The sequence below is a fragment of the Pseudopipra pipra genome, chromosome Z, assembly GCF_036250125.1.
Source record: "Pseudopipra pipra isolate bDixPip1 chromosome Z, bDixPip1.hap1, whole genome shotgun sequence".
NCBI lineage: Eukaryota > Metazoa > Chordata > Aves > Passeriformes > Pipridae > Pseudopipra > Pseudopipra pipra.
The window spans coordinates 36,752,981-36,769,969 of NC_087581.1; the positions used below are offsets into that span (position 1 = coordinate 36,752,981).

Consider the following 16,989-nt stretch of genomic DNA (forward strand, 5'->3'; position numbering starts at 1 on the left):
TTCTTCAATGTAATGCACAAGCACTGAGCTTTGGTTGGTTATAGCAGGAAAACTTTTGTGATATGTTATGCCACAGCTTTAAATTCATACTACATCCTTAAGCATCACTTCATAGAGACAGATAGTGCCCATGATTTCTAGGAAGTAGCTACAAGACCTGTAAAGGGCAGGCTGTGAATTTTTGTAACAGTGTAAAATAAAATTGCTGCAGGGAGTTCACTTGGCTGAGATGAACATCAGTAACCTACCTTAAAAGAAAGCAACTGCAAGCAAGACAGCTTCTAAGTGTCAGAACATCTCCTTCAGATTGCTAAGGACAAGGCTGATGAAGAATTCAACTCTGTAAAGGGGCAGAGTGAAAGACGTAAGACTATGGGATCAAAGTCTTGTAAGATGGACATCTAACAGCTGAATCAGCAGAGATTACAAGGTGTCTCAGACCCTCTTCCATGTGGAACAACAGCTTTAAGAAAATCTACAGCAACTCCATGCAAACAGAAGAGACAATTATTTCCTTTGGGATTTAAAAACAAACAAAACCCAACAAAACCAAACAAAAGGTTAAGAAACATACCTTGACTTCCAAATAAAATTTCTTACCTACCAGTGATCTCCAGTTTGGCCAACACAGCTGTTGTCAAGTTTCTACAGCAACCATTAGCACCAATTAATAGCACTGATTAATGCAGCCGGATTTCTTCAAATGCACATCTGGTGTGACATTTCAGCGAGTCATAATTTTAGAGAAATTTGCATGTAATTATTCATAAAGAATTCATGACAAATGCTGAATTTCTACTGAAACTAGAAATATTTTGTTTCATAAATACTAGTTTCATTGTGGTAAGTACTTCAGAATGCAGTGTTGATATACTGTGTTCTTATGTTAAAGCAGGAACACAATCTCTTTTAAGGTTGTGTTATAAGCTACACCATTTTAACTGAATCATTAGGTCTACCTGCACTATATAGTCCTGTCCCTTTACATTTCAAATTGCCAGAGTCTATGTAGATTTTCTTTCTATACAGTACAGTCATATCTGCATCTAAGTGTTTTATGTGCTCAAGAAACTGCTTCTATTTCTCTTAGCTCCCCAAAATGATATTCAATTGCCTCACTGCAGACTGTACATTTCTTACCAAATACTTTTGCACTGCCTGAGCTCCAAACCAACTCAGTGTAAGCAAGCTCCCTCCAAAAGGTGCACAGCTTTGCTTGCATAAGAGTCTAGCCAGACCTGCCTCCAAACTATTGCAGCCACAGGTCACCACAAGGGCCTGACTGTAGAATCAGCCTCTCAGTTTGTATTCTGTGCATAGCAATTGTATTTTGGGACAAATGCAAGACTCTCACTAACTTTTATGTAGTAACCAGGCAAACCAATAGGCTCTTGATTATGAACCTAAAGCTACATTAATAACATCTTATCTTAAAGTACTTTTAGTGTCTCCCCAGTTGATGAATAAAAAAAAGTATGCAAAAACATTGCAAAAGTTCTAAGAAATCTGTACTATACTATGTACCAAGTATTTCTTGACAAAAGCTGTTATTTATAGAACATCTTTTGACCACAAGAATTGTCATAACTGCAGAAAGTTTTTCTCCAGTGTAATTTTATTAGGGATTCCTGCCATCATATCAACATACAAAACAATCAGGATGCTGACATATAGAAATGTGAAATTCACCGTACAAAGATAAGGCTCAAGTTACAGGTATATTTTCCCCTTACACTCCATGAAATAAAACCATTTTTAATTCTTCCCAGAGTTGTGTTTATAAATGGTAGACAAATCACAAAATAGATTTCAAGTACATAACATTTTACAATATAAACCAAGCACAGACAGAAATACACAATACTGTACCTATAGATGCTGCATTATCCAAGTCTGTCATCCTTACTAACAAAATACGATACTGCTACTTTCTCTGAATATACCCAACCATACCCTTCTGTGCATATGACATGGTCCTGGCCTTTAAGTTACAAGAATCTCATGACTTTCAGTTAAATTATGTTGATAGACCAAGGAATATCAGGAAGGAAGGGAAGAATTTTAAAAGGCCAAGCCTGAATGTACATGGTTAGTAAATGTAAGGATATGTGCACACACACTTGCATTTAATCCTACATAAAACTTCACTGCACTGCAGATTATGTTTTCATGCAACTGAGCTATTTTCTGATAGAGTTAAATCAAGCATTACAATACTCCTACTTCTGGAGTATTCAGGGACAAGTCTATAGGATCTAACTTTTTTTTTTCTAAGTTGTTGTCAGACTTCACAGGAGCCTGTATGGAACCATGTCTCCACAGTGCAGCAGGATGTCAGCTCTCACAGCCTTTACTACTCAAAACACCTTTTGTGATGCCTTTGTTTAGAAAAAATGCAAGTGAATTATTTCCTGTAAAGACCAAATATCTGGTTAGTTCACTCACCATTTCTATTAGGCTGAATGATTATTACATCATGGGAAAGGATCATTTAGCTGCAAGTAGCAAAGGAAGAAATACATATCAAATAACTAATCAATAATGATTCTGCTGGGGAACAGATTGGCAAGGACAAGGACATGAGAAAAAAAGCAGTTATTTAATTTACCCTTTGTTGGTGGGGAAATGAACAGCAATCCAAAAGTTTTCAAGAGAAAAGGAACTCCCAAGCCCTATAACTGTTCTGTTGTTTAAAAACTGGAGAAGATTAGAAGGGAAGAGAAATCCTCTAAGCAAATCTAGATACTTGCAAAGTCTTACATGAGAAAATCAAGCAAAACCAATTCGCTGATATTGAAACTAAAGGAATTTATTCAGTAGGAATTAGACATCTGGTTATAATGTGTTAAATGTGTTAAATCTAATAAACTAGCCTCAAATACGTCTCCAATTCATAAATATCTAAGCTGGAGTAAGACTTTGAAGCCAAAATCAGAGCTCCCTAGTTTAAACAGGAAACAAATCTGCACTAAGACAGGGAAGGGAGAGGAATAAAAACTTTCTAGTTTTAAATACAACCTCTGTGATATATTTGAGGGCCTTCAAATGTTCTCAGCATTGACAAGATTTTTACTTAAGTATATTCTCTAAGCTACACTGGAATACCTTTAGATATACAAATCCATGTAACACAAAACAGCATTAGATCTTGTAACTGGGCTAACAGTAACAAGGGTAAGTATGCTGTTATATGTGAAAGGAAGCATATTAGTATACACAAAATTTGTCTTAGATATTAGTAATAATGGGCATCAAGGATGAAGATGCATCTCAAAGTGTTTAAGCCTTTAACTGTGAGCCAATAGAATACTTTATGTCAACTGTACAGCCTAATGTTTCGCTTTTAAAAAGGAATATGAAAAATTTATTCCTTTTCCTCCTTTTTCTGTTCTTTATAATTCTCAAAAGTAAGTCTCTCACCTACTGATTTAGTTTTGGCTCCTTTTTTTTCTTTTTTTTTTCCTACTTACTATTATTGTCTTCCATGTTATGTACAATAATCTACATTTAGACTGAAAACTCTATATCCTTCTAAATGTACTTGTACTATCTTGTAATGACTTTCTACAGCACTGATAAAGTGGAACACAACCTAACAGATAAGCGGAAGGATCATTTCAGTTCTGCTCACTTTCGCAAGCTTTACAGCAGTGCCTTTCAGAACTTCTCCTGTGTACTTGCTGTCTTTCACCTCCCCCAGGCAGCCTCTACTGAACTTGAGTGAACTTTCTTTGTGTTTCCCAAACAGTCCCTCTGTATAGAGATACATTAAACTCATTCATTCTCCAGCCAATAGTTTAAAAACAAATAATTGCTAAAACACTAAAAACACCCTACATGCCCTTGTGTATTATTCTTACCAATGGGTACATTTAAATAACATCATAAGTTATCTTTTGCTAAAAATTTACCAAAGTATTTTAAACACATAAAAATGTAAAAAACAAACAAACAGAAAAACAAACAAAAACCAAAACCCAGCATAAACATTGCTTGTATAGGCATTGGTTAGAAGAGATTGTTGCACTAAGGAGTATATTCAAAAAGATTTTCTTTCAGTATCATCAGTTTTAGTGTCATGGATTGAAAGATTAAGGACAATCAAACTTATTGTGACCCTCTCTTATATAATGTAATAGATAAGCAGGAATTCTGAAATGTAATTAAAATAAAGCTTCTTTTTGGTTATTGAGAGGTGATTGTATAAGCCTGTAATGAAAATGGCAACTTACATAGGTAAAGGGAATTTCAGAACCCGAAGAGTCTGTAACAAAAACTGTATGTGAAGGCAGCTATCAACTGATGGGTCCAGGGGCATTATGGAAAGCTGGCACTAACTGAAATTTTGAATATAGCCCTTAGTTATATCATATTTATGCAAAATTCAAAAGCTGCCCAGCATATCACGCATGAAGTTTATTTTGCAAGCCACCCACTGCCTAAGGGGGCAGTAATATTCAATATGAAACTGCTGAAACTCCGGCGTCTGACGGATTTCATGGAGGAAAGAGATTTGAAGGTCCGACTCCAAGAGAACAAGAAAAAGAGGGAACACAAACAATAACAGTCCAAGGCCTACAAGGAAAAGTCTGGAGAAACTCTTCACAAAAGCATTCACCTCTATGTTGCCCATTAGAAAGTCATAGCTCCACCTAAGTGCTCTCCGAGCTTCTTTCAGTTCTTCCTCCTCTGCAATTAAAAATGCATTTTCATCCACTTCAAGTTCCTCAAATGAATCTGTATCATCTTTCTCATTTTCTGCTCTCAGACACGTATCAAAAAGCATGTCAATCTCATGATCAACAGGGGTGGGCAGTAAACTGGCGCTAGGATTGTATACCAGTTCTGAGATGGTTAATGGTTCCTCTTTCATCCTCTCTTCCTGTTCAGTGTCAAGATCAACATTCTCCTCAGTATCCTTAATTGGGGAGCTTGAAGTCACAGGTACTGAAATCTCATCTTCCTTTGGCAGCTGGATACCTGAAAAAAATGAGATTAAAACAATGATCTTAATTTCTGGTGCCCTGGTGGCAAAACTCAGCTTTCCAATAATACCTAACAGACGTTTGAAAAGAAGATTCTGCAATAATTTTGCATGTTGAAACCAGTCCATACAGCAAAAATTGAAAAAGCTCTTTATGAGGGCATCTTTACAACACTGCAGTATAACAGATCTGCTTAACATTGTCTGATGCAGCTGCTCCTATTAATGGAATAGTGCAAAACAGAAAACAGAACAATATATTTCTACTGGCAATCTGACTTCTGCTATGAATGGATGCCTACTACATGTGTGAATTGGTGCTATTTGGTGAATAATAACAACAAGCACCACCTACGTTTATTTCTTTGAGAAGAATGAGTGTGATAGATAATAGCTGAGGTTGAGAGCTTTTAATAGGACATGACATTAAAAATAGGCACTAGATTATCATGATAAATTCATTTTAACAGTAGAGAGGACAAAAGGAAGGAAGGTTAACACACGATATGAGGACTAGGTATCATTGAAATAGAATGAAAATGCCTCACCTGTTAAATAAGCTCCTTCTTATGTCTCAATTTTTTTTTCCAGTCATCTAATTCTTCATACTCAGGAGTCTCTTTTCTCTCTCCTCTTTAAATTTTTCTCTCCCCTTTATAGACTGGTCTTTCTTATGACTCCACTCTCTGTCCAAGCTCTTTCCTCTCAAAGCTTACTGTCATTTTTCCAGCCCACCACTAACAGCAATAAGTCTGAAAAAAAGTCTAGCTGTTTACAGCTACATCAGCACTGCAGTGACTGCTGTTAGTTGTCAGTTGCAGGAGTGGAACAGAGGAGAGATGGGCACAGACCTCCCTTACAAAGTGGTATTCAGACAGTCTCTCATGGAAATTTCTCCTTTTACATCTTCAAAATGACCCAGACAGATATCTCCCCCTGTAAATTGTTATCTTTTTCTGCTCTCTAGACTTCACTGGTCACACCTCCAGGTGAGGATGCACATTTTGGCCAAATGACCAAAAAGACCATTTCTGCTTTCTCTCATTTCATTCCTGAGCAAGGCAGCTTGTAAAGCTAACCCAGGAAAATAAGGGGTTTTCTTATTGGGTTAGCTATCTGATGTTTTTTCTGCCTGAAGTGGCTTGTCATATATTCCCATGAAGGCAAGGATTATTACTAGGGGTGAAGAGAGAGAGCAGGAGAGCTCCTTTTCCCAGCAGATGTGCAGAGCTGAAATGAAACCTTGTCCTCAATAAAGAAAATTCAGGTTTCTCCTCATTAGTTTAATTTGATTGCCTAGCTAATAATTCCTTGACTCAACTACTGTGTCCTCTCACAGCCAATTTAGAAATTCATCATATTTCAGCATGAAAAATGTTTTCTGCCAGAACTTAATGGTTACATGAGTCTTTACATTAACAAATACACTTGCCGCAGTCAACAAGGGGAGGACACAAACTGACTGAAACTAGACACAACAGCATATGAACACGAAGGAGTAAGAGCAGATTTGGGGGATCTTTCTCCTAAGCATACTTTAGCAGCAGGTAATGCTGGATCATCAAACCATACTGAGTCCCTTGAGAGCGCACTTCTGATACCTTAAAATACAGAGGCCGAAATTTTTAAACTCTGGAGCCCAAATACACCTATCTTTAGACATGAAAATACTGCAATTGGATTTTCAAATGTGTTTTTCACTTAACAGGAGTAAAATTTAGTCCTGTTACTTTGAACTTCAAAATGGTTTAAAGAACCTAATTTTATTCTCCCAAATTTGAGAATCCTGGCCATAGGCCTCTCTATACCTGCTTAGGTGCAAGGTCAGTAATATATCTTCATCATGTTTCTCATCATAGATAGGACAGTTGCAGCTACCGCAATGAAAGGTCACCCCAATTTTTGATTCTTGAGCTTTCTCTTCTTCCCCAGAGTAAATTCCAGCATGCATATATAATACACAGTGAACATGAACAAGATCACATTAACTTCCATTAAAACTATATTTTTCTCAAATAACTGGCAAACTTCTGACTTTGAGATTAATCTGCTGATAGAAGGCAGAAGAGGAACTTTTCAGATCAATGTTTCCTGAAGGGGCTGTATTAAAATTGAAATGTGTTGCAATTCTGAAGTAGACATCAAATTTACATTCCACTATTTAATTTCAACTGGTAACAAGAATTTTCAACTCTTTATGTGTTGTTAAGACAATATTAAATCAAAGTAACTGCATTTTACATCAGCCATTACAAGTGTCAATAAATTATATATAAACATTTGAAAATTTAAAATGGGCATTAACTGCTGCTGCAAGCTCTTTTCCTATTAAAAAAAAATACGTAAAGCTGTTCTTTTTATTCCTTTATATTCCCCATAACACCATAACATTTTTTAAGTCTAGAACCGAGGAAAGAATTGGCTATTAACCACAGTCAATTAGATTCCACAGCAAAGTTCCAGTCACGTTACAATATACAGACAAGTATGTTGGGCAACTTATATTTTGATGGTGTCAAAAGACACAACTGTAACGTCATTATGGCACATATAATTTACAAAACTTATGCAGGCACAAGTACATATTAAAGCATTGAAATTCAAAATCCTTCAAGACTAATGAATTATTATTCATTATTCCAGTAATAATGATTATTACATTATTCCAATAATACAAACTTAAGAGAGGAGCAAGTTTTTCAGATTATTTACTTTTTGAATACCCTTCAAGAGAGCCAGCTATCTGAAGTAATAAAAATAAGCTAAAAAACCCCCAAATTCTCAGTGTTCCAAAGAAAAAAGAGAATATAAAAGCTAAAGCAAACCCAAAGCCAAAAACCCTTTAATTACTCTACAACGCTGTTGCAAATTCTTTACTCCTATTCATACACAACAATTATTTTGCTACTTCTCTTATAAGGTATCATTTTATATATTTTGTTGGCAAGATTTTGAAAAGTCTACTATTCCTTTAAAAATAGTTAGAACTTATATTGTGTTTAGATTTAAAAGAATATGAATTAACTATTAAATTACATTTGAGAAGAACTCCTTCCTTCCATTCTTTATTTTATATTTTTACTGGCAATTTACATTACATAAATCAGAATCACTTAATATAGATTACAGGAATATCAAATAAGTTAACTCAGTTTTATTTCTGATATTATATTCCCATAGCAAAAATTTGCTACAGTTTTCTGGCAACTGGACAAACTTTACAGCGCTAGAAATCTCATTATGCTAGCCAAAATTCAGTATTTCCCTTCCACCAAATACTGGGATTGCTCCAAAACTCTAACTTGCGAGAGCAGACAGGAACATGAACAGCTGAATAAGACATGAGATTACTCTGTTCATCTGTTGTGAACATGAACGTGCAAGATTGTCAGCTGCTAGTATTTCAAAAGGGGCCAGAATGAGCAGCTGAGGATTAGCAGGATGAAGGGTAGCTCCAGCTCCATCATTCTTAAGAAGGTGCAGTTGCTGGAAATACAGCACCACAGAAAAATGTATCCTCTGCTTATTAAAAAATTTAGTTCACAGATCATCTGGTGGCCGGATATCCTTCACACAGCTTTACTTACCAGACATGCAAACACAATTACACATCTGTAACAGCTTTGTATAGTGGAGAAAGGAACAAATGTGAATATATGCTTATTTTAAATAGAGAAATGGAAAATAGATACAGCCCAGAAAGAACAGCTCCAGGAACAATTCATACATACACGTAAACAAATAAGGCCAGCCAGGCAGCAATTAGGACAGATTCTTCCTATCCATTTTACTACTTCCTCCAGAAACATTGTGTATTCCTTTGCTTATTTTCAAGTTGACAAAATTTACATGTACTATGAAACGAATCACCTCTTAGAGGGAAGGATCAAGTGACTTTCTCACATAAGCAAAGTGCCTAAATGTCACCAAAAAAAAAATGTAGGAGAATGAAACAGAATCTAGAATTGCACTAAACTCAAATATTTCCCTACACAGGATCTATCTCAAAGCAGGATCTCCATCGCAGCCAGACCTCCTGCCCTCAAAAATAGGAGGTAATAGATTTGTACCATACCCACATCCTGTGCCCATAGAAGACACCTGTTCTAGCTTTGCAAGGAGAGTTAATCAATGACAGTTTATAGCAACTGCCTTTTAGATAGTGACTTGGCCTTCCTGCTGGCCATTATTGTTTGTTTTAGTTTTACGTGAACTTCTAGAAGGGAGCAAAGCTCTGTCCCAGTTGCTAGTTCACATCAGCTGCATGTTCTGTGACTCTGTGGTGTTACAACTCACCTCTCTGCTGTGTTGTGTGTTACAATGTTCAACTAATGTCACAGCTAGTGCAGCCACTGGAGACAACTGCTCTGCTTTTCACACGCTACAGAGGGCACCAAAAGCAGAGAGACAGGAGCAGAACAGAGCATGGAATACAGCAAGCATTCTGGGATGTCTGCTTCCAACCTCCCTCTGCCCTGGAAGGAGCTCAACCCAGACTTGCTGACCCCCTTCTAGAACCAGGATTAAGGAGCAAAAGGATCGAACGGAGTAGCAGGGAGAGAGAACTGGTATCATGGGAGAAGGAATGAGAAGGCAAGATACATCTGTCAGCAGCTGAGAGAAAGAGCAGGACTGGTGAAGGGACTGCAACGATTTAGTATCTAGCACCAGACAAAGGAGAGCGAGGCTGAAAAGAGCTGGGCACTGATGTGAAAGCTTAGCACCCAAGCAAAAGGGCAAGTTGGACATTTCAGCATGCCCACTCAGCTTGGGTGAGCCCTCCTGGCACAAGTCAGTGTTGTTCTGAAGTGGTCACAATCACAGTGGGGTTTTCCCAAGGAGTTATACCCTGTGCCATGAGTTTTGCATAACCTAAGTCCTCTCTTTAGGTGCTGATACACAGTTTTGGTATGCTGAAATACATATTTTATGCATTTGTACCCCAAAGGGAATAACATACTGTAAACACTACAAATAAATCAAGGGTTAGTTTAAGAACCATTGTAGCCAATGCACTAATCTGTTATGATTGGTGTCATATTAAACCAACAAGATGACTTGTACCTATTTGAAGACAGTATTTAACCTCTCATATGTAAGAATATAAAGTAGAAATCAATATTAATGCTTTTCAATGTTGCTACTATTTTTGAATAAAGGGAATTAGGTGCCTTCTCACAGATGCTTGTTTCCCCTGAGAGATGAATTCAAGAAGCAAAGGCAGCCAGGAGCTACTGCTACTCAGAGACATATTGCTGCAAGAAGCAGCTTCTCATATATCTGCTACACTAAGTGCTTTCTGATTTTCAGATGCCAAAAGAGTGAGAACATTCTAGTCTTTGCCAGGACTTAGTTAATTCTTGCCATTAGTTAATTCTTTAAATAAAAACTCATTTCTGAAATGAAGATTCAATACAAAAGCATAGGTGCCTTATATATAGGTGCATAAAAACTGAAGTAATTCAAAAGTAATCAGTACCAGAGTATGAAAAGTAAGCAGTACCAGAGAAAGCATGGAAAAACAAATTTTAAAATGGCTTATGAAATTAAGGAAACAGTCATATTTATTAACTGAAGGGCCAATTGATCTTTGGCAAAGTGATTTCCTAAAGAAACATCACTTTGTTTTGGTTGCAGTCCGAAGCAATACTGAATACTTTTTATTCCTTGGGTCACACTCCTTTTATGTGTAGTGAAAAAGAGCTGAATCAAACTCTGCCCATGTCCCACCTTCCTCCACCACCCTCAGTACTTTATGAAATTATTCAGTATCTAGAGCAATAAACCAAAGATATTTACAATATGGGAGCCTCGGCAGCAGTAAAATGCTGAGCTGTCTCCACTACTGTATTCAGTTCATATTCAAAATCTGCTACTAGCCTATTTTAGTTTTGTCAGAAATTATCACTGTTTCAAAGCACTTGCCCCCACCCCAGTCCAAAAAATATACAAGGTCAAAATTCCAGTCCCGGTCAAAATTCCAGTCCCTCATTTGTTACCAATTAATAAATAAATCCCCAATTTTGTCTAAGATAATACAATAAAAGTCAAATTTAAGCTTCATCTCATTCATTCTCCATTTACAACTTTGTTCTTGTCAGTAATTTTTCCTTATTCTCTGCTGTACTTGGTGCAACATTGACATTTAGAGTACAACTGCCTTTGCAAGACACTACTATTAACATAAGAAACTAGGGGGAGGGGGTTTAAAAAAAGGGGGTTGAGTAAAATAAATGTAAATTTACCAGCCCTTCTGGCTGTGATCTTGGAGCCATGCCGCAGTAATCGAATGCATACTTCCTTGTTGCAGTGGTTAACCATCCGCAAATGTATGCTTCTCTTCGTTTGGATTTTTACAAGACATTTCACCATTTTGACTATTATTTCCTCTTCTCAAAGTCTTCTAAAAGCTCTGACCTTTTATATTAAGTTCCACTGAGTTTTGAGAGTCATTCTCACTGAATCAAATGACACGCTTCTAATATGGCCAACAAAAATATCCCAGTAGGGAATAGAACCAGAAGTTATTTTTAAACATTTCCAAATGTCTCATAACATACAATACAAACTTTCACAGCATCCATCTCAGTTAGCAGTTGCTAGTGTAACAGCTGAACCACACACGCAAGCATAAAAATATCTAAGGCATCAAAACATGATGCAGTGAAGAAAAGAGTCCAGCATTTACAGTCTGCTTTTCACAGAATAAATGACAGTATCCCCAATATTTTTCTAAACAGCTTCAATTTGACCAATGATGTCAGTTCCCCATCACTGCCTGGAAATTATTTGTGGAACATGTATAGATACAAAGAAAAATCCTATGCTGTGCTTACAAACCTTAGTCACAAGGCAAACCAATGAGATGAAAATGTTTTCATAAGCCTAGAATGAAAGCGGAGCTGCCTGTGTATAAACAAGAAGAAAAATTTCTAAGTCTAGGAAAAATTTCTCTCCTTACATATTTGCTCCAGTTCCCACAAGTGGACAACTACTGGACACATTCACATGCACCAGAAAGAAGAGTTGCTTCAGAAGGCTGGGCACTTCCCTGTTCCTGTCCAGTTGAGGTAAGCAGGTCCTTAAAAAAGCCATGACGCATGTATGCTGGCTGGTGATAACTCGCTCCAGCTGGAAGCTGGAAGACAACCACATTACACTGTCCTAGTGGGAAAGAAGTTTTTCTGGGAACACTGAAACCACAGAGAGAAGATGAAAGAGTCTTCTGGTGGGGAGGTAGTCTCTCACTTCCCAGAATATTCACTTGTAATGTTTACAACATCTTTGTAAATGGATACAGATAGCACAAACATACATATTCTTCATCAGTCTTCATTACCTGATGTCCTTGTTCCCTCTGCATGAAAAAAATCAATGACATGCATGCAAATATGGGGGGGAGGGTAAAGGGGTAGGAAAGGGGTTCCTGCAAATATATATTTTACACCAAGCAATTTCTCCCGTGAAAGACACCTGCTTCAATGGAGCTTCTAGAAAACATCCTTATGGTCGTTCCTTTCCTCTCCTAGCCTGCATAGTACAAATACTGAGATGTGGTCCTGTTTACTCCTGAAGAGTAAACATTTCTCTCTTCCTTTCCTTCTCTGTGTGCACTTTCATGTGGGTGTGAGCAAATCAACTGCGCCTTCACTTTCTATGTCCATTTTATCACTACTTCAAAAGTAAGATTTTGTCTGCTTTTCTCATCTTTATTCTCATAACTGTTGTAGCAACCAAAATAGAATCACTAAAATCTCACTAAAAAGGGTTGAGTACCCAGCTACAAAAACTGGAAAGCATAAATTCTTACAGAAGTCTAACCACCAATGTGTTCAATACACATAGAAAAGCCTAAACAAGGACACAAGTGTCACCTGGACAAGGCTGTGAAATATTTCCAACATCTGAAACATTTCCAAATGCTTCATAATGTACCTTATAAACCTTCATAGCACCCATCTCAGCTAGCAGTGGTTAGCATAACAGCTGAACCACACAAAAGCATAAAAACATTCAAGGTTACAAAAATTAGTGCAGTGGAAAAAAAGGTCAGAATGAGCTACTGCATATCCATGTTGATGAATAAATATGTATCATTTATGTTTCATGTGACCATGCTCATGCAAAAGAGAAATGACTGTGTGATTTCAAGTTGCTTTCCGTAAACCATGTATACGCAACTAAGAGAGATTTATGTTGAAATCTTACAACTAAATCAACAATTCCCTAACTCTACTATCTGTCAGCAAGAGTGCCTACAAGAAAAAAAAAAAAAAACACCAAAAAAACCCCCACACAAAAAACCCACAAAAAAACCAAAAACCCCAAGTTATTCCTATAAAAGCTCCATATGCCTCTCCTCTACAATCAAAGCTTACAGAGCTCAGAACTCACACACAAACAACTAGACTGATGGTAGCGTGTTCTCATTTCCATAACTGAATCATTAAGGTTGCAAAAGATTTTTAAGATCATCAAGTCTAAACCTTAACCCAGCATTGCCTTGTCAATTAAACCATATCCCAAAATGCCACATTCACACACCTTTTGAACACTTCAGGGGTGTTGATTCAACCATGTCTCTGGACAGTCCATTCTAATGCCTGACCACCTTTATGGTGAAGAAATTTCTTATATCCAAACTAAACCTCCCCTGGTGCAACATGAGGCTACTTCCTCTTGGCCTATCATCTGTTACCTGGGAGAAGAGAAGACCCCACCTGGCTACGGCCTCCTTTCAGGTAGTTGTGGAGAGAGATAAGGTCTCCCCTCAGCCTCATTTTCTCCCAGCAAATGACCCCAGCTCCCTCAGCCACTCCTCAGAGGACTTCTGCTCCAGACCCTTCACCAGCTCTGTTGCCCTTCCCTGGACACACTCCAGCACTTCAACGCCTTTCTTGCAGTCAAGGGCACAGAACTAAACACAGGATTTGAGACACAGGCTGACTAGTGCCGAGCATAGGGAGTCCTTTCCATGGTCCTTGCTCCATGCATAGTTGAACACATTATGTTTCTTTAGTACTGCTATAGTGATTCTGTGGCTGCATTCTTTTACCATCTGATTTGGGTGAGACAGCTTTCTGCCAGTCCTGATCACTTGGCAATTATTTTGCAGGTGGTAGTTCATTATCTGGATCTTTTAGCACTAGATGCTACCAGGGCTTCACATATTTGAGCAGACTGTATTGTATTTTTTAAAAAAGGCAAAACCATACCTCTTGAGCCACAGGATATTGAAGGGGTTTCAACAAAGTGATGAAAACTTCTTTTAAGTCACATGATACTTTTGCAGTCAGATTTCATGAATGAATTATTTGGCTAATAACATTGACTTTGGAACAACAAAAGTGAAAGTATGCTTCAGTGGGCCCAGTCATATAGAGAGACACCAATGCTGTTTCATGTGTGTAGCAGACTAAAAGCAGTCTCTCAGTTGTGTCTCAGTGCAGTTGTGTCAGTCTCAGGGCTAGATGTCTCTCCCCTCCCCACCTCCTGCTCATGCCCTTACCCTCATACAGGACCTTGCCTGACACTCTGATGAGCCGCTCAAAGGTTGACTCAGGCAGTAGCAGAGCACTGTAAAGTTAAGGGGTTGTTGTTTTGTTTTGTTGTTGTTATTGGGGGGGAGGGGTTAGTTTGGGTTTTCTTGTTGTTGCTTTGAATTTGTTTAAATTTACTTTTTTTTTTGAAACTCCTTCTCTCAGTTCACTTTGGGGTGATTAGTGATGGTGCAAGGGAGAAGATGGGAATCCACAGAAGTAGATTAAGTACATGTTGGGGAGTGACCCAACATCAGCGTTAGAGAGCTGTGAGATAAGTTCAAGCTGCACTTGATATTATAGCCAAGTTTGCTGCAGGAAAATATTGTAAAAGGCAAAATACTGTTAACTTAGCAGTTGATGATATTTGACTACACATAAAAGATTCTACAGGAAACCCAACAGCAAATATTTCTATTAACTCATAGTAGTAACAACAATCTGTCTGACTAAAAGGAAATAAGATTTTCAACTTACATATTACAAACATTTAAAACAAGCACTGTCTGTTGAGCCTTTAGCAATAAATCACCAGTTTCAAAAAATGGATTTCATTGCTTAGAGTTGTAAGTGAGGTGCAGCAGTCTTATAAGCAGCAAGCTGTTGTTACTCTGCAGTGAGGGCAACTGCCTAGCAGAAGCACAGCGGTGTTACTTGGCTGCAAGAAAGTGAATTCTCAGATATAAGTATTTCACAGCAGAGGTAAACAAGTAATTGTTAAAATTAACAGCTGCTACTACTGATTATAACAAGCTATGCACACAGACTAATTCACCCCGTTCTCACTAAATTCAGTGTTAAAACGCCAAAGAATGAACAAAACATGTTCATACAACTATTATAAAATGAAATGAAAATGAAGATACTTGCTCAGCTGTTTTCTGTTGACCGTTTCCCATTAAATGACCATAACAAGGAATCAGCAAGGTCACATTTCCCAAATTCTGAAGCACTTAGCTCACTACATCTCAAGCAAGAACTACTGTCAGGTTTTCTTGGTTGGCTTCCTTTTTTATTAGGAAGAAGGCAATTATCCTCCTTTTAATTCACATCATTCTTTGTAATGACTGGATCTCAAAAAGAAAGGAGTTAAATGTGATTTCTAAAATACCAATAAATAAATAAATACATGGAAAACCTTGTTCTACAAAATGCACTCAAACTGAGCTTCCAATAACATCCCTTTTTGTCAATGGGATTAAATTAGCAGAAAATCTTTCCTAGCTGACCTTCAAATAATGTCCTTTTTGTCTATGGAATTAAGTTAGCAGAGAGCTTTTCATAACATTAAAACAGAAAGAAAGAAATGTAAAAGTAAAGGGAAGCAAGATACCTAGCAGTAAACTGCCAGTTTTCACTGCAGTCACTATTTAGTAAAATGGTGCTATGTTGAGGTTATTTATTTCCTAAGATCCTTTTGCCTAACAATCTTAAAGAAGATTTTTGAAACACAAATCATAACAGAAGTAACCTTCTTCACAATGAATCTCACATAAGGCTTGTACACAGTTTCTGAGCATGACATGTAGGGACATAATGGTGTACTAAATGACATTACTAGATTTTTTCCTGCATCCCTGAGTCACTAGCACACCTTATTCCACATGCTTTATAACAAATATTGGCAGGAATTGGGTCAGTGACTCACCTTCATCTAGTGGAACATCTTCCTCCTCACAGGGAGAAGGAAGGAGAGGCTGCAGAGGTTCCATATTGATTATGAGTTGCTTGTTTAACAAGGGAGAACTTCGGCTTTGGGTAATGCTGGTTCTAAAAAAATGGGGAAAAACAGGGTCAGTTTACTCACAGGAAAACAACTGCAGTCCAATAGGTCTAACTTCAGAATCATTTTGTGTAAATTACACTAGGCCTTGAGCTATCATAACAAGCTTTGCACACTGAACACTGCTTTCAGTCATGTTATGTTGCACCTTCAGCAAATACAAACTTTTCAACATCCAAAGGGTAGGAGAAGTTTTGTGCTGGTTTAATTCTTTTACAAAGCCTGACTTCCTTTCTTCTTAGGATGGATCTCAGTGTGTTGCTCCTCTCCACAGTGCACAGCATACATTAGTATTTGGCTTCAAGGAAGGGGAAGGTAAAGAGGATACAAACAATTTTCCTGACTTTGTTCCATTGCTTTTAGAACTGGGTAAAGGATTTGTTATGGTTTGAGCACTGCAGACCAAAGACTAAAGCAGGAACAACTTCATCTCTTCATTTACAGATACAGAATGGTCTCTCTCATTCCCACATATCCCAGACCCTGCCTCTACACCAAGCCTCCAGGTAATCAGGCTGGTTTTCTTTCTTATCTTACTTGGCACTAAGAGGCTTTCCTAGTAGCAGGTGTTTGACATTCTCAGGAAAGTCTGATGAATGCTGTTGATCTGCTTCAGTCATGAGGCTTATTAGCCTATTATTACTGAGAATATAAATTGGCTCTTTTGAATAACTTATCTAGGA

The 16,989-nt window shown here is 37.6% G+C and overlaps 1 protein-coding gene across 8 annotated transcripts in view; it reads right to left on the reverse strand.

The window, feature by feature from the left end:
* Positions 1 to 1,597: 1,597 nt before the first annotated feature.
* The window catches only part of FRMD3 (FERM domain containing 3), a 146,749-nt gene continuing 131,357 nt past the window's right edge, over positions 1,598 to 16,989 (reverse strand). For all 8 annotated transcript variants that reach the window (XM_064641329.1, XM_064641321.1, XM_064641322.1 and 5 more), the window contains 2 exons: positions 16,172 to 16,293; positions 1,598 to 4,980 (listed from right to left, as the gene is read on the reverse strand). In XM_064641329.1, coding sequence (XP_064497399.1) covers positions 4,385 to 4,980; positions 16,172 to 16,293 — 718 coding nt within the window. In that variant the 3' untranslated portion in view covers positions 1,598 to 4,384. The remainder of the gene's footprint in view (positions 4,981 to 16,171; positions 16,294 to 16,989) is intronic.